The sequence below is a fragment of the Topomyia yanbarensis genome, chromosome 3 (assembly GCF_030247195.1).
Source record: "Topomyia yanbarensis strain Yona2022 chromosome 3, ASM3024719v1, whole genome shotgun sequence".
Classification (NCBI taxonomy): domain Eukaryota; kingdom Metazoa; phylum Arthropoda; class Insecta; order Diptera; family Culicidae; genus Topomyia; species Topomyia yanbarensis.
In genome coordinates, this window is record NC_080672.1 from 117,776,978 (window position 1) to 117,800,483 (window position 23,506).

A 23,506-nucleotide genomic window follows, 5' to 3' on the forward strand; every position below is an offset into this window, starting at 1 on the left:
AATCACAGATGTTTAAATTCGGCTTATTGTATGCTAAACAAATACACAATGTAGATACAAATCATATTGACACAAAAATAAATAATTGAGTACGAATGCAGCTCTTGAAATAGAAAGCCAAATTTCTAATAAACTAAAGTTGTTGGAAAGTTGAATTTTCGTATCATTTCTTGCAGTTTAAATTTTCTTGCGGTTTTAATTTATTATTTATTAAAAAAATACCAATCATGAAAGTGGAGTTTTTTTGATCAATTAAATGTTATACTTTTAAACATGCCTGTTGTCCTAGCTTCGGCTGGACATATACTAAAATTGGAACGATACAGAGAAGATTAGCATGGCTCCTGCGCAAGGATGACACGCAAAATCGAGAAGCGTTCCTAATTTTTAAGATTTTAGTAACGCAATAAATCAATTTATGGTCCATTTTATATTGTCGACAACACTCCCGAGTCGGGGCCTTCCGTTAAGTAAGTACCACATCAACACTTCCTTTCTCATATCCCAAGCTACGGTAAAGATGGTCGTGGCCAGCAATGGTGGTTCTCAGGCGAAATTCTCGCTTGGACTGGATCAATTGTTATTCCCAAACAATGCTCCTCATGTAGTCTGGCTGGAATTGAGAGTCATCGGTCTGCAATCTACGAAGTATACCATGCTTACGCAACGCAACGCAACGCAATTAAATGTTATACTTTTAAACATGCCTGTTGTGAACCAAAAAGTGTAAATGACACATTCCGCGGGCTTGTACACCAGAAGGAGGTTTTTGCTTTGCCGTATTTTGGTATCACAAATTGTGATTCACAATATTTTTTATCGATTCGGTAGTGTGTAAACCATTGAAAAGTTATATAATCCAACTCTTGACATTTAGACAAATAGTTAAAAAGCATGTGGAAAAGTAAGTTGAATTTCACTGAAAATTTATTAAAAAAAATTAATTTTGTTCAAATTTATGTTCCGGATTTTCTGTTCTAAAAAAGCTCCAACTTCTTTTTTTATGTACGAAGCTAAAGTTACAACAGGATATACTTTGCCTTGTAACCTCACGTAAATCAACGTTTATCAGCCGCTTGAATGATTAATCAGATATAATGTCAAATTTTACTTCGTATGATTTATTGAAACGCTTTCAAGTTGTTTCGTATACATGAAAATATAGTACCGTAATATTTATAAATTTAGAATGTATAACCTTAAGTGCTTAAGGGGTAATATACCATCGACACATTCTGTCCTGACCTTCATTCTAGAAATCTGTTATGAGTTTTTCAAATTCCTACATCAAACTTAATTATAGAGTCAGAAAATAAACAAAATTTTATAAAAAATTCGATCTACAAAACTCGAATGCACTGGGAGAGGATTTTTTATTAAACGATTGTACAACGTCACATTATATTTTTTTAAAAGGCCACCTACGCTGTACCGTAAAACGGGGTATCTTTGATCACCGGGGTAAGTTTGATCAAATGTGACTTTTTTCAGTAACGTACGATAAGATGATTCCGTCTAACAAAATCATCGAAACAAAATACAAACCATATTCTAAGCATGTTCAGCATCTTTCGGCAACGATTATTTTGTCATTTAATGTACCTTTTATGAACACAAATTCAAATTGAGAACGATACAACTTTCATGCATAGTTTCAATCTGTTCAAACAATTCCTTGTCTATTAATGAAATTAACCAACTTCAACTGAACTGATCACTTTTTTAGAAACCGTAAAATCCGAGGTTTTTATTGCTAACTATTTTATTTCGACTATTTTCCCGAAAAAGTTCGTTAGAAGTCGGCCGTATCCTTCCAGGCAATTTTGTTTTCTTACGAGACGACACAATATCGGGTCATAAAATCGCCTGCAGATATGCAATTTATACAACATTTGGAGCGTTTTTTTCTTATTTCGATACATATCTTTTGCCGATCAAAGTTACCCCGAAAACAACGAATGAAAATTTACAACAAATTTATTTAATTTTTATAGTAAAACGAAATAAATTACCAAACAATTCGGACGTTTTCAATCTATTGGTATCAGTACTTGTTTTAAAAATGCAAACAGTTACATCTATCTGATTTGAAGAAAGTTATTCGAAAAAATGTAGGAAAATTGATCAATGTAAGCCAGAGTAAATTTGCAATGAAAAACATTATTCCATCTTTATGAGTTATCATTCATTGAATAAATGTTTAGTCTATTGCTATTTATAGCAAATTTTATGCTCAACATTTGCCGCGAACAAAGTTTTTTGGTAGCTTCTCATGGTTCTGTGTAATTTCACAATTTTCATGAATAGACCCATTGGGTAAGTGTGGAACGATGGCCTATGGGGAACAGTGATTATTTTTTGTTTTTGTGGTCTGTCTCAAAATGTGAATGGGTTCCGATTTTCCACAGTAAATACTACTCATATAGTGCAAAATTAGTAAATTTGGGCAAGTTTTGTAGAAATTGTCTCTTATTTCAGGATTGCAGCTGATATGCATATATGGTGGTTTAATGTTACGCGATGTTATAGTTGATTCTTTCGTAAACAAACGATTTTCGCCTCAATATAACTTTAATTCAAAGCGTTAGGATCATTCTTCGTCAAAACAAAAGAATAAAATTTATAAGTAGAATATTTCACTATAGACGACATCGTGTTTCATAGTTTCTATCCATGGGCCACACTGATACATTTTACCACCGACTGCTTATCCAAAAAATGTTATTTCCCGTGAATTTTACCAGCTGGAAAAAATATATGTATTAGTTAACAACAGTGCCACTCTGTATCACTTTTGGTTATACAAATAACAAGTATTATCATCCAAATTAAATTGTAGAAAAAATGTGTTTCATTGTTACCCTCTCTTCCCTGCTCTGCTGGACGCTGGTCGTATGATATGTTCCGAGGCAATTGCGCTATCAGCAACGTAGTCCAGGACAAACACTAGAAGGTAGTGAGAGAATTTTCGAACTTTAGTTAGTTTAGTTAGGGTTAGTAGTAAGGCGTGAATATTGATTCGTTCCCGGAATTCTTTCCTCCCAGCAATTAACCATTCCACATTTCACTATCGTCGACGAGACGTCTGTTATGAGTAAGCTGACCAACTCTAAAGAAAAAATCCGTACACCATGCCGCAACGAAACGAAATCGGTCACCACGCTCAGGTAAACAGTTCGTACGGTGTACGGATTTTTTCGCCAGAGTTGGTCAGCTTAGTTATGAGGTTGTCCGCAACCTCCGTTGTATTTGCACGTGCTGTCAGTCAAATACATACATGGTCGAAGCAGCTACATTATCGAATTGCCGGCAGTATTAAATCCGATATAGATGAAGATCTATTCAAATTTACGGGAGATCGCAACGACATTGTTGGGGCTAGTGAGACCTTTCTGGGTGACCGCACTAAATCGTCTAAATTGCTTAGACGCGGACAAAAAGGCTTTGGCTGTGATCATGGTCTCAAATGATCACGAAAAAGATAGATGGGAGAGTGTTTATTGGTATTTGTAGACATTTAAAATCCCGTGGAATCGACGACTGGACATCCTTTCGTTGCATCACGGCAATGTGACGTGTTCTTTTTTCCTGAGTCTTTGTGACTATAATATATACGGATCATTCCACGTCAGATTTACAACCAAAATTTTAATTCCTTCCAAAAAATTTTCTTGCAATTTTTGAAACAAATTGAATATTTTAACCCTCCGGCACTCGCGTCGTTGTATATTGTGCAACACCTTCCGAAACTCTGGCGAAATTTTCTTCCAGCACCAGCGACTGCTCATTCGGGGAGCCATTCGCGCGAGTGCCGGAGGGTTAAAGTTGAACCAATTTTTTTTACTTATTATTTTTTTAAATATTAGGAATCATGTTAAAAAGATTGTGTAAAAATTTGGGAGTGGATATCAAAACACTTTGCGGGATTTTACAATTATAAACTTAAAACAAGGCAATTTTACTCTAAACGCCCAGTGATAGGCCTGTTATAATTGAAATATCTCGTGAAATACTTCGAGTTCCATTCGGAAACTTTCACATAATCTTCTTAATATACTTATGATATCAAAATAAATTTGTTTTCGGAGTACTTTAAACAAGTATTTGCTTCTAATATTCGGATACCACTAAAAAAGTCTTAAATTTCTAAATGCGGAATAAAATTAAATAATAAAAGTTACGATTTCGCATGATCTCACCGGATTTTTTTTGGAATATTTGTTTTTGTTACATAATTAATGTATACTGAAAATATTAGTGATAAACATTTTTTTTTCAGGGTTCAGCCAAAAAAAAATTCTTTTTATATTTTTTAAATAATTTATAATCATATTGAGAGGGTTGTGTGAAAATTTCAAAATGGAACTCGAAATATTTTACGAGATATTTCAATTATAACACGCCTATCATTGGGCGTTAAGTGTTAAATTGCCTTGTTTTAATCTCGCAAAGTATTTTGATATCCACTTTCAAATTTTTACACAATCTTTTTAACATGACTCCTAATATTTAAAGCAAATAATAAGTAAAAAAATTGGACCAACTTTTTAAAAAAAAATAAATTTGTTTCAAATAATTGCAATTTTCATAAGTTATGTGACAAAAAATATTTTTTCCTTTTTTTCGGGGATCTCATTTGAAAATACAAGTTTTTCTTTAATTTTTTTTCGTATACCAAATCGTTTACGAGTTATTAGAGATTGAAAAATATTCAATGTTATAAACTTCAAAAGTTCAAAAACTAATAACTTGAAAAAATATCATATTTAGCCAATACAAAAAATACACAACTCGTGACGAAAATATTTAAAATCGTGACAAAGATCCTGAAATCGTGAACATGAAAGCACTCTACTCATGACTAAAATATCACGATAACGTGAATGGAAATTACGAACATCGCGACTAAGATCTTGAAATCATTAAAATAAATCCCGCTAACGTCATGAGTATTCACAAGAATCACACAACTAGTGACAAAAATATCTAAAATCGTGCCCAAGATCCTGAAATCATGAACATGAACTGATCTATTCATCACTAAAATATCACGATAACATGAACAGAAATTACAAAAATCGAGACTAAGATCCTGAAATCATGAACTTAAATCACACAACTCGTGACGAAAATATTTAAAATCGTGACAAAGATCCTGAAATCGTGAACATGAAGCACTCTACTCATGACTAAAATATCACGATAACGTGAATGGAAATTACGAACATCGTGACTAAGATCTTGAAATCGTGAACTCAAATCCCGCTAACGTCATGAGTATTCACAAGAATCACACAACTAGTGACAAAAATATCTAAAATCGTGCCCAAGATCCTGAAATCATGAACTTAAATCACACAACTCGTGACGAAAATATTTAAAATCGTGGCAAAGATCCGGAAATCGTGAACATGAAGCACTCTACTCATGATTAAAATATCACGATAACGTGAATGGAAATTATGAACTTCGCGACTAAGATCTTGAAATCATGGACTTAAATCCCCTAACGTCATGAGTATTCACAAGAATCGCGAATAAGCTCTTGAAATCATGAACAATGTTTGACTGACGATTGTGTATTCCCAAATCATGAACAAGAATCACAACACAAACTAAACATGTCCAGGAAACAACAACAGTAATCCAACCAACCATTCTAATGTAACGCCATGTATATATTCGGGGCGAACTGGTTTTTAACACAAATAGTTTCATGAATACGAGGTTTATTATTCATAATTTCAGGAACTTGGTCACGGTTTTCGTAAATCGTTCAATTCACGAAATCGTGACCTTTTGTTCACGAATTTATGAACGGATTTTTTTTCCGTGTAAACAAACTAGATGAGAGACTAGCACATGGTTACAACTACGACAACAGCGTCATACACGATCTCAAAGAGAAAACTGCCCTCATGGAACACTGTATTTCAGACCAACACCGCTTTTCTCTGAGTACCCCAAAAATCATCGACAACAGTCACAAACCCAGAAATCTGCCCAACTTGGAGATGTGCCACATCACCATCACTCCTGACACGGTAAACCGACGAACAGACACCGACAACCTCAGCAGCTCTTACTCACACATTACACATTCTCGAATCCATTAGAGAGTTGAGAGCACAAAATTCCTTTCCGAATTTCTCCAACAACAAAATCATACTAACACATCCACCAATGACAGTTCGCAACCAGTATAGTGCTGTGTCATACTTAGTGCACGTTCGCAAGACACAGTGATCGAGTGATAAATCAACCGTCTCGAAGAAATTTTAACGAGCTCGGTGAGTAGATACAGTAAGTGTAGATAATAGGGCATCACAATTTTTTTTTTTGAATTCTCAAAGCCCCCCCACCTCTCATATTGTGACTGTTCACGCACTTCACAACTCTTCTTACTTACTGGATCTTTTAGAAAGTTTTGCCGTTGTTTTCACCTGCTTGACCAGGACTTTCTTCTGCTTCCACTGCACCTTCCGCTGGAGATCGCGCGCGAGTTAAACGGGTTGGTAAGGAACTTTGGATATCGCGAAATGAATACTGAAACTCGAAAACTATTTTTCTGCGACCGACACCACTGATTGCTTTTAACTATCTGTCTTTATTCTATGTTGTTTGTGTACATTTTTCTATGTGTGTTTATGCTGCGGCTGTTTGACAGCTATGTTATGGTTTGCAGAATCCATTTCTGCTTAGGGTTTGCACAGTGGGCTGACTGTGCGAATCGTACGGTATTTTACATGGCATTTTGTATATAATATTCTAGGATTAGTTCAATTCTTCTTAGGGCTAGGTAAGTATTTACAGATATTTACATTGTATAAAATTTCATTTTCTTTCAGGTTCGTATTGAAGAATTAGAGGTGAGTATTGAACATTCCGGCCGCCAATGAAATTTTAAGGAATTCAACGGGCATTAGCGGCGGAAGTTCGAGCTTCTTGCGATGACTGACGTTCAACGGGATATGAAGATCTGGATTCGTCTTGTCGGTACAGGCCTCCTTACAGCTTCCAGGATGATTTTTCGAGGTGCGTCGGGTCCGACTGCAGGATACTGTCCGGGAGTGGTGTGCTGTAAAGGAGGAACATCTGTACGCGAACTGTTGGTTTGACAAATTAGGATGGGTACTTAACTCGAGTCAAGTCCCAGCCGGGGGTTCTAGGAACCCACACGGCGAGGCTTGGTTCTTTACAGGTGAACCACGAACCGCTCGATACCCCCGAGCTTGGGCCAGGATCTCGTCTGGCGACTCATTTCCCCGAGTAGGGGCCGGGAGCTCGTCCGGCGGCTCTGTACCCTGAGCAAGGGCCGGGATCTCGTCCGGCGGCTCTGTTCCCTGAGCAAGGGCCGGGATCTCGTCCGGCGGCTCGGTTCCCTGAGCAAGGGCCTTCATTTGACGTTGTTGACGTAGGGGTGCTAGTTGGTGCGGGACTCTGTGCTACGATGGGTGGCGCTACTTCAACTGGAAGTAAGCAGAGCTTCGGGATGGCGCGTTGAACGATGCCGAAGGTCGACTTCACGGTGGCGACACGAACAAGGCCGTCAGGGCCGGGTTGAACGCTGAGCACGCGTCCCAGGGGCCATTTCAACGGCGGTGCTCTCTCATCTTTGAGAGCGACGATGGAACCAACGGCTAGATTGTCCATGGCTTCTGTCCAGCGGTAGCGACTTTGCAGGGTGGCTAGATACTCCTTGTGCCAACGACTCCAGAAGTGCTGAGTTAGCTGTTGTACTCGTTCCCATCGAGACAACCTGGATTCAGGAACTTCACGGCAATCTGGATCAGGTACCGCATTCAACGGACGACCAATCAGGAAATGTCCTGGAGTCAGAGCCAGCTCATCGGATGGATTGTCCGGCAACGGCGTGATTGGGCGAGAGTTTAGCATTGACTCGACCTGAATCAATGCGGTTTGCAGCTCGGATTCGGTTAGGTGGGCATTTCCGAGGATTTTGCGAAGCAGGGTCTTCACGGATTTCACGCAGGCTTCCCAGATTCCACCGAATGTGGGAGAGCGAGGTGGGATGAAGTGGAACTGTATTCCGTTGTCTGCGCATTCGTTTGCTACGGCATCTTGGTGAACTTGAGTTCGGAAAAGCTTCCGCAGTTCTTCCAGTTCTCGCTGTGCTCCAACAAAGTTCGTGGCGTTATCGCAGTAGATATGCGCAGGCTTTCCTCTACGGCCGACAAATCTTCGCAGGCTCGCAATGAATGTGCTAGTGGTCAGATCCGACACAAGGTCCAAGTGCACGGCCATACATACGTATACGGTGATGTAGGCTTTGAAGAATGGCGATCTCTTATTTCGGAGTGACGTTCTCACGTACATTGGCCCAGCCAAGTCAACGCCAACATTCTGAAACGGGTACGCCTGGTTGACCCGAACAGATGGCAGATCCCCCATCAGCTGCTGCAACGGCTTGGGTTTGGCACGTGCGCATACCATGCAGCCGTGAACAATGTTGCGAACCAAGTTCCGTCCGCCGAGGGGCCAAAATCTTTGGCGCAACGAGGATAGTAGTAAGCTGGGACAACATTTACAACAAATTTATTTAATTTTTATAGTAAAACGAAATAAATTACCAAACAATTCGGACGTTTTCAATCTATTGGTATCAGTACTTGTTTTAAAAATGCAAACAGTTACATCTATCTGATTTGAAGAAAGTTATTCGAAAAAATGTAGGAAAATTGATCAATGTAAGCCAGAGTAAATTTGCAATGAAAAACATTATTCCATCTTTATGAGTTATCATTCATTGAATAAATGTTTAGTCTATTGCTATTTATAGCAAATTTTATGCTCAACATTTGCCGCGAACAAAGTTTTTTGGTAGCTTCTCATGGTTCTGTGTAATTTCACAATTTTCATGAATAGACCCATTGGGTAAGTGTGGAACGATGGCCTATGGGGAACAGTGATTATTTTTTGTTTTTGTGGTCTGTCTCAAAATGTGAATGGGTTCCGATTTTCCACAGTAAATACTACTCATATAGTGCAAAATTAGTAAATTTGGGCAAGTTTTGTAGAAATTGTCTCTTATTTCAGGATTGCAGCTGATATGCATATATGGTGGTTTAATGTTACGCGATGTTATAGTTGATTCTTTCGTAAACAAACGATTTTCGCCTCAATATAACTTTAATTCAAAGCGTTAGGATCATTCTTCGTCAAAACAAAAGAATAAAATTTATAAGTAGAATATTTCACTATAGACGACATCGTGTTTCATAGTTTCTATCCATGGGCCACACTGATACATTTTACCACCGACTGCTTATCCAAAAAATGTTATTTCCCGTGAATTTTACCAGCTGGAAAAAATATATGTATTAGTTAACAACAGTGCCACTCTGTATCACTTTTGGTTATACAAATAACAAGTATTATCATCCAAATTAAATTGTAGAAAAAATGTGTTTCATTGTTACCCTCTCTTCCCTGCTCTGCTGGACGCTGGTCGTATGATATGTTCCGAGGCAATTGCGCTATCAGCAACGTAGTCCAGGACAAACACTAGAAGGTAGTGAGAGAATTTTCGAACTTTAGTTAGTTTAGTTAGGGTTAGTAGTAAGGCGTGAATATTGATTCGTTCCCGGAATTCTTTCCTCCCAGCAATTAACCATTCCACATTTCACTATCGTCGACGAGACGTCTGTTATGAGTAAGCTGACCAACTCTAAAGAAAAAATCCGTACACCATGCCGCAACGAAACGAAATCGGTCACCACGCTCAGGTAAACAGTTCGTACGGTGTACGGATTTTTTCGCCAGAGTTGGTCAGCTTAGTTATGAGGTTGTCCGCAACCTCCGTTGTATTTGCACGTGCTGTCAGTCAAATACATACATGGTCGAAGCAGCTACATTATCGAATTGCCGGCAGTATTAAATCCGATATAGATGAAGATCTATTCAAATTTACGGGAGATCGCAACGACATTGTTGGGGCTAGTGAGACCTTTCTGGGTGACCGCACTAAATCGTCTAAATTGCTTAGACGCGGACAAAAAGGCTTTGGCTGTGATCATGGTCTCAAATGATCACGAAAAAGATAGATGGGAGAGTGTTTATTGGTATTTGTAGACATTTAAAATCCCGTGGAATCGACGACTGGACATCCTTTCGTTGCATCACGGCAATGTGACGTGTTCTTTTTTCCTGAGTCTTTGTGACTATAATATATACGGATCATTCCACGTCAGATTTACAACCAAAATTTTAATTCCTTCCAAAAAATTTTCTTGCAATTTTTGAAACAAATTGAATATTTTAACCCTCCGGCACTCGCGTCGTTGTATATTGTGCAACACCTTCCGAAACTCTGGCGAAATTTTCTTCCAGCACCAGCGACTGCTCATTCGGGGAGCCATTCGCGCGAGTGCCGGAGGGTTAAAGTTGAACCAATTTTTTTTACTTATTATTTTTTTAAATATTAGGAATCATGTTAAAAAGATTGTGTAAAAATTTGGGAGTGGATATCAAAACACTTTGCGGGATTTTACAATTATAAACTTAAAACAAGGCAATTTTACTCTAAACGCCCAGTGATAGGCCTGTTATAATTGAAATATCTCGTGAAATACTTCGAGTTCCATTCGGAAACTTTCACATAATCTTCTTAATATACTTATGATATCAAAATAAATTTGTTTTCGGAGTACTTTAAACAAGTATTTGCTTCTAATATTCGGATACCACTAAAAAAGTCTTAAATTTCTAAATGCGGAATAAAATTAAATAATAAAAGTTACGATTTCGCATGATCTCACCGGATTTTTTTTGGAATATTTGTTTTTGTTACATAATTAATGTATACTGAAAATATTAGTGGTAAACATTTTTTTTTCAGGGTTCAGCCAAAAAAAAATTCTTTTTAGATTTTTTAAATAATTTATAATCATATTGAGAGGGTTGTGTGAAAATTTCAAAATGGAACTCGAAATATTTTACGAGATATTTCAATTATAACACGCCTATCATTGGGCGTTAAGTGTTAAATTGCCTTGTTTTAATCTCGCAAAGTATTTTGATATCCACTTTCAAATTTTTACACAATCTTTTTAACATGACTCCTAATATTTAAAGCAAATAATAAGTAAAAAAATTGGACCAACTTTTTAAAAAAAAATAAATTTGTTTCAAATAATTGCAATTTTCATAAGTTATGTGACAAAAAATATTTTTTCCTTTTTTTCGGGGATCTCATTTGAAAATACAAGTTTTTCTTTAATTTTTTTTCGTATACCAAATCGTTTACGAGTTATTAGAGATTGAAAAATATTCAATGTTATAAACTTCAAAAGTTCAAAAACTAATAACTTGAAAAAATATCATATTTAGCCAATACAAAAAATACACAACTCGTGACGAAAATATTTAAAATCGTGACAAAGATCCTGAAATCGTGAACATGAAAGCACTCTACTCATGACTAAAATATCACGATAACGTGAATGGAAATTACGAACATCGCGACTAAGATCTTGAAATCATTAAAATAAATCCCGCTAACGTCATGAGTATTCACAAGAATCACACAACTAGTGACAAAAATATCTAAAATCGTGCCCAAGATCCTGAAATCATGAACATGAACTGATCTATTCATCACTAAAATATCACGATAACATGAACAGAAATTACAAAAATCGAGACTAAGATCCTGAAATCATGAACTTAAATCACACAACTCGTGACGAAAATATTTAAAATCGTGACAAAGATCCTGAAATCGTGAACATGAAGCACTCTACTCATGACTAAAATATCACGATAACGTGAATGGAAATTACGAACATCGTGACTAAGATCTTGAAATCGTGAACTCAAATCCCGCTAACGTCATGAGTATTCACAAGAATCACACAACTAGTGACAAAAATATCTAAAATCGTGCCCAAGATCCTGAAATCATGAACTTAAATCACACAACTCGTGACGAAAATATTTAAAATCGTGGCAAAGATCCGGAAATCGTGAACATGAAGCACTCTACTCATGATTAAAATATCACGATAACGTGAATGGAAATTATGAACTTCGCGACTAAGATCTTGAAATCATGGACTTAAATCCCCTAACGTCATGAGTATTCACAAGAATCGCGAATAAGCTCTTGAAATCATGAACAATGTTTGACTGACGATTGTGTATTCCCAAATCATGAACAAGAATCACAACACAAACTAAACATGTCCAGGAAACAACAACAGTAATCCAACCAACCATTCTAATGTAACGCCATGTATATATTCGGGGCGAACTGGTTTTTAACACAAATAGTTTCATGAATACGAGGTTTATTATTCATAATTTCAGGAACTTGGTCACGGTTTTCGTAAATCGTTCAATTCACGAAATCGTGACCTTTTGTTCACGAATTTATGAACGGATTTTTTTTCCGTGTAAACAAACTAGATGAGAGACTAGCACATGGTTACAACTACGACAACAGCGTCATACACGATCTCAAAGAGAAAACTGCCCTCATGGAACACTGTATTTCAGACCAACACCGCTTTTCTCTGAGTACCCCAAAAATCATCGACAACAGTCACAAACCCAGAAATCTGCCCAACTTGGAGATGTGCCACATCACCATCACTCCTGACACGGTAAACCGACGAACAGACACCGACAACCTCAGCAGCTCTTACTCACACATTACACATTCTCGAATCCATTAGAGAGTTGAGAGAACAAAATTCCTTTCCGAATTTCTCCAACAACAAAATCATACTAACACATCCACCAATGACAGTTCGCAACCAGTATAGTGCTGTGTCATACTTAGTGCACGTTCGCAAGACACAGTGATCGAGTGATAAATCAACCGTCTCGAAGAAATTTTAACGAGCTCGGTGAGTAGATACAGTAAGTGTAGATAATAGGGCATCACAATTTTTTTTTTTTGAATTCTCAAAGCCCCCCCACCTCTCATATTGTGACTGTTCACGCACTTCACAACTCTTCTTACTTACTGGATCTTTTAGAAAGTTTTGCCGTTGTTTTCACCTGCTTGACCAGGACTTTCTTCTGCTTCCACTGCACCTTCCGCTGGAGATCGCGCGCGAGTTAAACGGGTTGGTAAGGAACTTTGGATATCGCGAAATGAATACTGAAACTCGAAAACTATTTTTCTGCGACCGACACCACTGATTGCTTTTAACTATCTGTCTTTATTCTATGTTGTTTGTGTACATTTTTCTATGTGTGTTTATGCTGCGGCTGTTTGACAGCTATGTTATGGTTTGCAGAATCCATTTCTGCTTAGGGTTTGCACAGTGGGCTGACTGTGCGAATCGTACGGTATTTTACATGGCATTTTGTATATAATATTCTAGGATTAGTTCAATTCTTCTTAGGGCTAGGTAAGTATTTACAGATATTTACATTGTATAAAATTTCATTTTCTTTCAGGTTCGTATTGAAGAATTAGAGGTGAGTATTGAACATTCCGGCCGCCAATGAAATTTTAAGGAATTCAACGGGCATTAGCGGCGGAAGTTCGAGCTTCTTGCGATGACTGACGTTCAACGGGATATGAAGATCTGGATTCGTCTTGTCGGTACAGGCCTCCTTACAGCTTCCAGGATGATTTTTCGAGGTGCGTCGGGTCCGACTGCAGGATACTGTCCGGGAGTGGTGTGCTGTAAAGGAGGAACATCTGTACGCGAACTGTTGGTTTGACAAATTAGGATGGGTACTTAACTCGAGTCAAGTCCCAGCCGGGGGTTCTAGGAACCCACACGGCGAGGCTTGGTTCTTTACAGGTGAACCACGAACCGCTCGATACCCCCGAGCTTGGGCCAGGATCTCGTCTGGCGACTCATTTCCCCGAGTAGGGGCCGGGAGCTCGTCCGGCGGCTCTGTACCCTGAGCAAGGGCCGGGATCTCGTCCGGCGGCTCTGTTCCCTGAGCAAGGGCCGGGATCTCGTCCGGCGGCTCGGTTCCCTGAGCAAGGGCCTTCATTTGACGTTGTTGACGTAGGGGTGCTAGTTGGTGCGGGACTCTGTGCTACGATGGGTGGCGCTACTTCAACTGGAAGTAAGCAGAGCTTCGGGATGGCGCGTTGAACGATGCCGAAGGTCGACTTCACGGTGGCGACACGAACAAGGCCGTCAGGGCCGGGTTGAACGCTGAGCACGCGTCCCAGGGGCCATTTCAACGGCGGTGCTCTCTCATCTTTGAGAGCGACGATGGAACCAACGGCTAGATTGTCCATGGCTTCTGTCCAGCGGTAGCGACTTTGCAGGGTGGCTAGATACTCCTTGTGCCAACGACTCCAGAAGTGCTGAGTTAGCTGTTGTACTCGTTCCCATCGAGACAACCTGGATTCAGGAACTTCACGGCAATCTGGATCAGGTACCGCATTCAACGGACGACCAATCAGGAAATGTCCTGGAGTCAGAGCCAGCTCATCGGATGGATTGTCCGGCAACGGCGTGATTGGGCGAGAGTTTAGCATTGACTCGACCTGAATCAATGCGGTTTGCAGCTCGGATTCGGTTAGGTGGGCATTTCCGAGGATTTTGCGAAGCAGGGTCTTCACGGATTTCACGCAGGCTTCCCAGATTCCACCGAATGTGGGAGAGCGAGGTGGGATGAAGTGGAACTGTATTCCGTTGTCTGCGCATTCGTTTGCTACGGCATCTTGGTGAACTTGAGTTCGGAAAAGCTTCCGCAGTTCTTCCAGTTCTCGCTGTGCTCCAACAAAGTTCGTGGCGTTATCGCAGTAGATATGCGCAGGCTTTCCTCTACGGCCGACAAATCTTCGCAGGCTCGCAATGAATGTGCTAGTGGTCAGATCCGACACAAGGTCCAAGTGCACGGCCATACATACGTATACGGTGATGTAGGCTTTGAAGAATGGCGATCTCTTATTTCGGAGTGACGTTCTCACGTACATTGGCCCAGCCAAGTCAACGCCAACATTCTGAAACGGGTACGCCTGGTTGACCCGAACAGATGGCAGATCCCCCATCAGCTGCTGCAACGGCTTGGGTTTGGCACGTGCGCATACCATGCAGCCGTGAACAATGTTGCGAACCAAGTTCCGTCCGCCGAGGGGCCAAAATCTTTGGCGCAACGAGGATAGTAGTAAGCTGGGACCGGCATGGAGCGTCTTATGGTGTTCTCTCGTGGCGATCATGTCGGTGAGACGATGTTTGGGGAGGACGATCGGGTGTCTTCCGTCGACAGGTATCGCAGCATTGTGAAGCCGGCCGCCGACACGAATAATGCCGTCTACGAGTGTCGGGTGCAGATACCGTAGCTTGGATTTACGGTTTACTTTTCCGACGGTTTCAAGTTGGCGTATCTCGTTGGCAAAGTACTGCTGTTGTATGCGACGGACCAGATTGAGCAGAGTGCGATCAATGTCATGAGCCGTCAACGGGCCGACAAGAATTGGTTGGTGATTCTTCCGGTGAAGGCAGTTAGCGGCGAAACGCCGAAGAAGTGTGCCGATCCGAAGTAGCTGACGAAGACTGGAATAGCGATCGACGATATCTGACGGTTCTACGCTCACGACCGGAAGGGCAATAGTCTGTCGGACCTCCGGTTGGTCTGAGTTTGAGGTCGCTACGACGACGTACTTCGCTGGCCAAGGAGCGAATATTGGTTTTAGCCACTGCGGTCCGTTCCACCACAGTGCACTAGCGAGGAGTTCATCGAGGTCCATTCCTCGAGAAACGAGATCGGCGGGATTGTCTTCGGATGGGACGTGATTCCAAACGGCGTGAGACGTCAGCTCTTGAATTTCAGCCACTCGGTTGGCTACGAACGTCTTCCATGTCGATGGAGTTGCGGATATCCAGTTCAAGACGATGGAAGAATCGGTCCATAGATATGTGGTGGCGGTTATGTCGATGCTGTCCTGAACTTGTTTAAGAAGTCTGGACAGGAGTTGAGCTGCGCATAGTTCGAGGCGTGGAATGGTTTGAGTCCCCATCGGAGCGACCTTGGACTTAGAAATCACCAGGCGAACTGTACAAGGGCCCTCGGCAGGTATTGACCGGAGATAGATGCATGCGCCATATGCAGACTCTGAAGCGTCGCTGAACCCGTGAATCTCCAAGCGATCGTAACCCGGACGTAACACATGGCGAGAAACTCGAAGGTGGGCAAGTGCTGAAAACTTCTGGTGAAATTCCTGCCATTCGTGAGCGAATCCGTTAGCCACGGGTGTGTCCCAGTCGAGATGGAGCTTCCAAAGACTCTGCAGCATGATTTTCGCCTTTGCAATGGTCGGTCCAATCAAACCTAAGGGGTCGAAAAGACTGCTGATCTGAGAGAGGATCGTTCGTTTGTTCAGAACCGTGCATTCCTTCCACTTCGGCGTCTTGAACGAAAGAAAATCGGTCGACGGTTCCCAGCGGAGGCCAAGTGCAGTCACGGAGGACTCGTGGTCCAAATCGAGTAGTGTTTTCGTCTCTCGGAGCTCCAACGGAATGGTATCAACAATAGCTTGACAATTCGAAGACCATTGTCGGAGAGGAAGTCCTGCGCAAGCGAGCATTGCAATGAGCTGGTTGCAGGTAACGGCGAGAGATTCAGCCTCGTCAGAACCGGACAGCAAATTGTCGACGTAGAAGTCGTGGCGGACAGCGGGTTCCGCCAGCGGAAAATGTTGCCCTTCATCATCGGCGAGCTTCTGCAGCACCCTAGTTGCCAAAAATGGAGCACTGCTTGTGCCGTATGTGACGGTGCGGAGCTGGTAGCTCTTCAGTGGAGCCTCGGGATCGTCGCGCCAGAGAATTCGCTGCAGCGGTTGGTCGGTGGGATGGACCAAAATCTGCCGGTACATTTTTTCAATGTCCGCAGATATCACGAACTGGTGGATTCGAAAACGGAGGACAATCGTCACGAGAGTGTCCTGGATTGTGGGACCAGGAAGCAGGACGTCGTTCAGCGAGATACCGGACTTCGAGCGGCATGATGCGTCGAATACGGTACGAAGCTTTGTAGTGGTGCTGTCGAGTTTCATCACAGCGTGGTGTGGAAGGTAGTATTGCGGTTGCGCGTCGATTTCATCGGGGCCAATCTCCCGCATATGTCCCAATCTCACGTACTCGTGGATGAACTGCTGATACATCGCCTTCTTATCGGGACTCGCACCGAGTGAGCGTTCTAGAGAGAAGAAGCGGCGGGTGGCGTTGTATTTGTTGTCCTTTAACTGCCAAAGCAGCTCGTCACGCTTGGGAAGCTTGACGACGTAGCGGCCTTCGGAGTTGCGGGTGGTGTTCTTCAAGAAATGTTCCTCACAGTATCGTTCCGACGGAGACCATCCCTTTGCATCGTGGACTTCTTCGAGCTGCCAGAATCGGTTGACCAATTCATCGATTGTGCAGGGATTACTGAACTGGCACTTGCGTGGATCGCTGTGATCGTGGTTTTCCAATAAACACTCTCCGGAGACGACCCAACCGAACTCTGTATTCTGCAGAAGCGGTAACTCTTCCCCGAGCGATATCCTGCCGTATCGAAGAATTTGGAAGAAATGGGCGGCACCCAGAATCATGTCGATGTCGCCAGTAACAGCGAATGTTGGATCTGCAAGCTCCACGTGCTTTGGAATCGGCCAGTGGCGGGCTTCTACCGTCGACTGGGGCAGCTTGACGGTAATGGAAGGCAGAACGAGCATGGAGCATTGTACGGAGAAGGGAGTGACTCGAGAGAAGATGGTTATCGTGGCCTGGTATTCAACCAGCGTTGTAGTGTTTCCGATTCCGCTTATCGGGATAGCATGCGGCAATCGGATGCGAGGAAGCTGCAGTCGTTCGCAAAGAGCCCCAGAAACAAAGTTGCGTTGGGAAGCACAGTCCAGCAAGCAACGAGCAGTGACGATGCGACCTCTACCGTTACGGATATTCACTAGCGCCGTCGGAAGGAAAACGGTTCCAGGAATCACTTCACCAGTATGTGATACGAGGGCAGTCTGAGAACTCATGGAAGGCGCATGCATGTGGGATAAGTTTGCGATTGAGGTAGAGGTAGACGGTTGCTGGATGGGAGCTTGCGAAACAGACTGGGGTGACAGTGAGTTTGGAGCATGCAGCGCAGATGCTGCGGTGAGAGTCGGCTGGAGGGCAACACAGCAAGTTGATCCGGTGGCTTGACCAGAAGCGGGATTGTCGTCAGAGGGCTCAGTATGAAGAAGCGTGTGGTGCTTCTTGGTACATGTACGGCATCTTGACCCAGAACAGTTCCGGGCATAATGGGAACTCGATCTCAAACAGTTAATGCAAAGGTTTTTCTGTCTTACCAGATCGATCCGTTGGCGAAGGTTGAGTTTCCGAAATTCCGGACAGCTGTACAGGTAGTGACTCTCACCGCACTTGTCGCACGGCTTCGGCTTGCTGGCGCTGGAAGAGGGTGTACTGGATACTGCAGTTTGCTGTGTAGCTGCGACTGGAAAGGCTGCTAGCTTGGATGTCGGATTTGGCTTGCTGCGAGGAGGAGCGGTGTTCGAAGTAGCTGAAGAAACTGCTTGCAAAACTCGAGCGTAGTTCTGGAGGAAGTTTACCATCGTCACGTATGATGGCATTGAAGTTGACGCACCAGTGCTTGTGTCCTCTGATGTACCGGCGGTTCCTCCCAGAACCGAAGCGATGTTGTCAGCATCGAGTTTGCTACAGTGGTTCTCCCATTCCCGGAGCGTACAAGGATCGAGGCGTATAGATAGCTGGTAAACCAGGATAGAGCTCCATCGGTCTGCTGGTTCACCCAAGCTCTTCAGAACGGAGATCTGCTGCTCGAAGCGATCGATCAGCGCAAGCAGATCTTCAGCTGATTCCTTGCGCATCGCTGGAGTGTCGAAAAGCGTCCGAATGTGACACTTGATTAACTGCCGGTTGTTCTCAAAACGCAGCCGCAACGTTCGCCAAGCGTCCTTGTAGCCCTGCTCGCTTATTTTGATAGGGTCGAGAATGCGCGCTGCCTCTCCTTGAACGAGGCCCTTCAGATAGTGCATCTTCTCGACCGCACTGATGTCGCTCCGGGAACCTACTGCGGATTCAAATGAATCGCGAAAAACACACCAGTCTTCCAACTTACCGTTAAACTTGGGTAGGTTAAGCTCCGGAAGCCTGATGTTCATTGGTCTCGATGGTGCGGGGTTGGCAGAAGGGGGAGAACGTATTTTCTTCGCCAGTTTGGCCAAGTAGAAGGACCGAAGAGCATAATAGCGACCGTCGAACAACTGCCGTTCCTTTTTCAGGTCGATTGGCTCCTTATCGGTGGAAAACATCTCCAATTTCACCACCGTTCGGTGAAACTCGTCGTAAAATTTCTCCAACTTTTCCGCCCACGCTTCTACTTGGCCCGCAAACTTACTGTCCTTGTCGAACTCCTTCGCATAATATTCCAACAAAGCCATTGAATCGACAATATTCTGCTTCGTCAGCTCCAACTCACTGAATTTCCTCTCGTCGGCCATTTTCTTCTTCGGTAGCGCCGTATTCCCGTTCACTCACGCACTTTTCAACCTCCAAGAATCCAAAAAGCACCCGAACAGTCAATTTGCAAAATAAAAATTTCACCGCGAAACTTAAAAACTTTTTTGAAAATATTCCTTCAGAAATCTTTATGTTCCAGCACGGCGCGCACCGTTCAGGCAGTAGGTAAACAATGCACACTACCTACGCTATCGTCAGCTGGCTGTGTCTCGCACGCACTACTCGTTGTAACGATGTAAATATTCTGCGATGGTGGATTCTTGGAGGGAACACTATGCGGTTTTGTTTGCACTACCGCGTAAAATGGCTAGTTTGCCGCTTGGGGACGCTACCGAAAATCACCTTTCGCGCACTTTTTCTGGCTTTACCCGTCTACAGCGGGGCCGTTCTTTGCGATTTTTCGCCTATTCTGGGCAATTTACAATCACTTTTTGCCTCTTCTGGGCACCTTTAGTTCACCTTTTGCCTATTCTGGGCAGTTTTCTGTTCACCCGCGGGCACTTTTTCTTCAAGATCCGGTTCGAAGGACCAAATTTATGTTCACGCACTTCACAACTCTTCTTACTTGCTGGATCTTTTAGAAAGTTTTGCTCCTATTGTTTTCACCTGCTTGACCAGGACTTTCTTCTGCTTCCACTGCACCTTCCGCTGGAGATCGCGCGCGAGTTAAACGGGTTGGTAAGGAACTTTGGATATCGCGAAATGAATACTGAAACTCGAAAACTATTTTTCTGCGACCGACACCACTGATTGCTTTTAACTATCTGTCTTTATTCTATGTTGTTTGTGTACATTTTTCTATGTGTGTTTATGCTGCGGCTGTTTGACAGCTATGTTATGGTTTGCAGAATCCATTTCTGCTTAGGGTTTGCACAGTGGGCTGACTGTGCGAATCGTACGGTATTTTACATGGCATTTTGTATATAATATTCTAGGATTAGTTCAATTCTTCTTAGGGCTAGGTAAGTATTTACAGATATTTACATTGTATAAAATTTCATTTTCTTTCAGGTTCGTATTGAAGAATTAGAGGTGAGTATTGAACAGTGACAAATGTCAAAGTAAGCTCAGATGCCAAATTTCACATCATTTGGACAATTCTAGACCCCCGCCCACCTCACTTGAAATTTTTGAAATTGGTGCTTTGGGAAAATGTGGAGGGAAAATATATTAAATGCTATAACTTTTGAAGTAGCAATCAGAAAATTACAATTTATACCTCTTTTTAAAGGAAATAACCTTAGTATTAGAATGAAGATATTCCTGTTCCTAGAAAAATGCGGGATTGTGGGGTAATGTGCCATTTTGGCCCCTAAATCCCCTATTTTTTAAATTTTTCTGCTCCGTGGTGCAAACCATACATATTTTGCAATTTTTCTAATGAAAAAAAAACTCAGAAATCGAACGGAACCTTTTAGACCTTTGTCCGAATACGAGAAGTTATAGGGCCTTTTGTCTTTTATATTAATTTTATCATTTTCTCGTGCATATATCTCTATTATTCTTCATTCAATTTTAATAAATTGTACCTTGTTGAACGTGGAAAATTCTTAGAAATACAACAAAAATAGATTCGTATGTGTTAAAATTGTTGTGTTATCTTTGAGTATTATACCGACTGGAACTACAATCTTTTGTGAATATTTACGGCTTTCTCAGTCAATTTAGCTTGAGCAAACGAATTGTTTTTAAAACTGCCCGACGTTTCGACCGTTTTTGGCGGCCTTTTTCAAGGGAAACTAAAATAATCGTTTATTATGAGTGAACAGGTAAAGCATAGTAAAAACATATATGGAAAAGGTACGAAACAAAAACAAAATTGCAGTGCTGTGTGACTCACTTTAATCGTGTCGTTTTTGTCGTAGTCGCTGATTGCCAACGGTGGGAGGTTGGGTGTTTTTGCACTGGCCGAAATGGTTGTGGAGATGACGATTTTGTGCTGAAAAAGTCATCTGAAAAAATCTTTGGTACGGAGCTCTATGTATGCACGAAGTGGTCCTACGTCTGGTTTGAAGATGGTGACCCACTGATTGCGTATGGAGGGATTGATAGCAATTGTGAGCCAAAACAACTGTCATCACTGGTTTCTGTGTTTCTATTCCTTCGAGTGCTGGTCGTTTTCAGTGTGTGTAGGATGCCGGCGTAGGTAGTGTTGAGACCATCTACATCGGTGCGATGGTTGACGGTGTTGGCGGTGTTTGAGATGTGGCACATTTCAAGTATTGGTAGAGCCGTCGATCGATAGGTTTTATCAATGATCTTAGCTTTGGTGAGATCAAAATTGTGGTCGTTTTTGATCATGTGTTCGATGAGAGCGGTTTTCTCACCGAGACTGATCAGCTGTTCGTCGGTGGTGATTGCGCCGTCGGTTTTTAATCGTACATACTGGTTTATGTTGGTTTTGTGGCCGTACAGTCTTGTTTTGAGCTGATTCCGTGTCATTCCTATGTAGTACATTGGGCAGTTCCCACAAGGCAGACTGTAGATGACATTAGATTGCAACAGAGGATCTACGGGGTCTTTGACGTTCAGCATTAGTTTGGATGTGGTGCTGATTGGTTTTGATGCTATTTTAACATTTGGGTAATCGGATTTTAGAATGCTTACTATAGATGTGCTGAGTGATGGTACGTATGGCAGTGATCTGTAAACCTGGTCGGTGGACGGACTGCAATCGTTGGGAGGATCTCTTGTGTTAGATGCATTTTTATTTTTATCCGGTTGTTGAGAGTTATTGGAGGGGCAGAATATTTTTGCATTGCGGGATATAAGTCTGTTGATGAGTGATGATGGGTAATTGTTCCTACGGAGATGTTGAAAAATTATATTTTGCTGCAAGTTAGGGCAGTTATCCGTGGTGAGACCAGTCACTCTTTTAATGAATTGTTGAGCGACGTTCATTTTCATCGATAGCGGGTGGAAAGAATGGTAGTTCAGAAGACGGCCTGATGCTATCGGTTTTGCGTACCAGCGTGTAGATAGTGTTTGGTCTGAATGTCGAGTTACTACTGTGTCTAAGAACGGAAGTTTGTTGTCGATCTCCTCTTCTTTTGTAAACTGTAGATGTTGATTGTATGCGTTAAAAGTATCCAGAGTTTGTTGTACTTTGTCTTTGGGGAGCGCCAAGAATAGATCGTCAACATATTTGCGGATTACCGGAATGGTGAATGGAAGTCGTTTGATTGAAGTTTGTAGTAAGTTTTCCATAATAATATCAGCTAGAATGGGCGATAGGGGGCTGCCCATGGCTGTGCCGAACGTTTGCTTGTAGTGTTTTTCCCGGAATCTGAAGTAACTGCTTTTAATACAAAACTCGACTAGCTCGAGAAACAAATCCAAATTAATGTTGGTGTGAACTTTAATGTTACGCCAGTCCATGATGATATCATGGGTGACCAGCTCTGTTGGTATATTTGTGTACAGAGAGACCACATCAAACGACACTAGGACATAGTCAGGTGGAAGGGTGACCTGTTGTATATACTCGGTGAACTGGAAACTGTCGGGTGTGTTGTACTCACTGTGGAATGATGATTTTAGTATACTGCCTATGAACTTGGCAAGTTGATATGTCGGTGCTGTGATATTGGGGACCACCGGGCGCAGTGGCAAGTTGGGTTTGTGCGCTTTGGGTTGTCCGTATATGCGTGGGCATACAGCTGTATTTGATTTTAGGCGCATAGATGTTTTAGTGTCGATGAGCTTGAGATTGAGCAATCTGGTAATGAGCGAGTTGTTCTGTCTTTGGACGGAAGGTGTGGGGTCTTTGGATACCGTTTGGTATGCTGGTTCATTCAATAACGCATACATTTTGTTGTCATATTCTTTTTTATACATTATGACCGTTCTATTACCTTTGTCGGCCTCGAGGATACAGATGTCTTGGTGTTCAGTGAGAAATTTTGCAGTTGTGGTCGTTGCATGTTTGCAGAAATCGTGGAGCGGGGATTTGTATTCGTTGTGTTTTGCTTTAGAGATGTAGTTTTGGATTTGACAGTCTCGGTGAGAAAACCGCTCTCATCGAACACATGATCAAAAAC

General features: G+C 42.1%; 3 protein-coding genes and 1 non-coding gene across 4 annotated transcripts; 1 reads left to right on the top strand and 3 right to left on the bottom strand.

Moving 5' to 3' along the window:
* The first annotated feature begins 282 nt into the window (after positions 1-282).
* On the top strand, positions 283-389 carry LOC131694354 (U6 spliceosomal RNA). The gene has a single exon (XR_009306468.1). It is a non-coding gene; the product is annotated as a U6 spliceosomal RNA (small nuclear RNA).
* A 6,868-nt stretch (positions 390-7,257) lies between these two features.
* On the bottom strand, positions 7,258-8,454 carry LOC131687162 (uncharacterized). The gene has a single exon (XM_058971216.1). The coding sequence runs from the start codon at positions 8,452-8,454 to the stop codon at positions 7,258-7,260; it is 1,197 nt and encodes a 398-aa protein (XP_058827199.1).
* A 5,383-nt stretch (positions 8,455-13,837) lies between these two features.
* On the bottom strand, positions 13,838-19,447 carry LOC131687163 (uncharacterized). Its single transcript, XM_058971217.1, has one exon. The coding sequence runs from the start codon at positions 19,445-19,447 to the stop codon at positions 13,838-13,840; it is 5,610 nt and encodes a 1,869-aa protein (XP_058827200.1).
* Positions 19,448-21,464: 2,017 nt separating this feature from the next.
* LOC131687164 (uncharacterized) lies at positions 21,465-23,276 on the bottom strand. Its single transcript, XM_058971218.1, has one exon. It carries the CDS (start codon positions 23,274-23,276, stop codon positions 21,465-21,467), a length of 1,812 nt encoding a protein of 603 aa, XP_058827201.1.
* Between the last annotated feature and the right edge of the window lie 230 nt (positions 23,277-23,506).

Coding starts and splice junctions, on each gene's coding strand:
- LOC131687162 (XM_058971216.1), bottom strand. CDS start 8,454: ATGGTATGCGCACGTGCCAAACCCAAGCCGTTGCAGCAGCTGATGGGG.
- LOC131687163 (XM_058971217.1), bottom strand. CDS start 19,447: ATGGCCGACGAGAGGAAATTCAGTGAGTTGGAGCTGACGAAGCAGAAT.
- LOC131687164 (XM_058971218.1), bottom strand. CDS start 23,276: ATGTATGCGTTATTGAATGAACCAGCATACCAAACGGTATCCAAAGAC.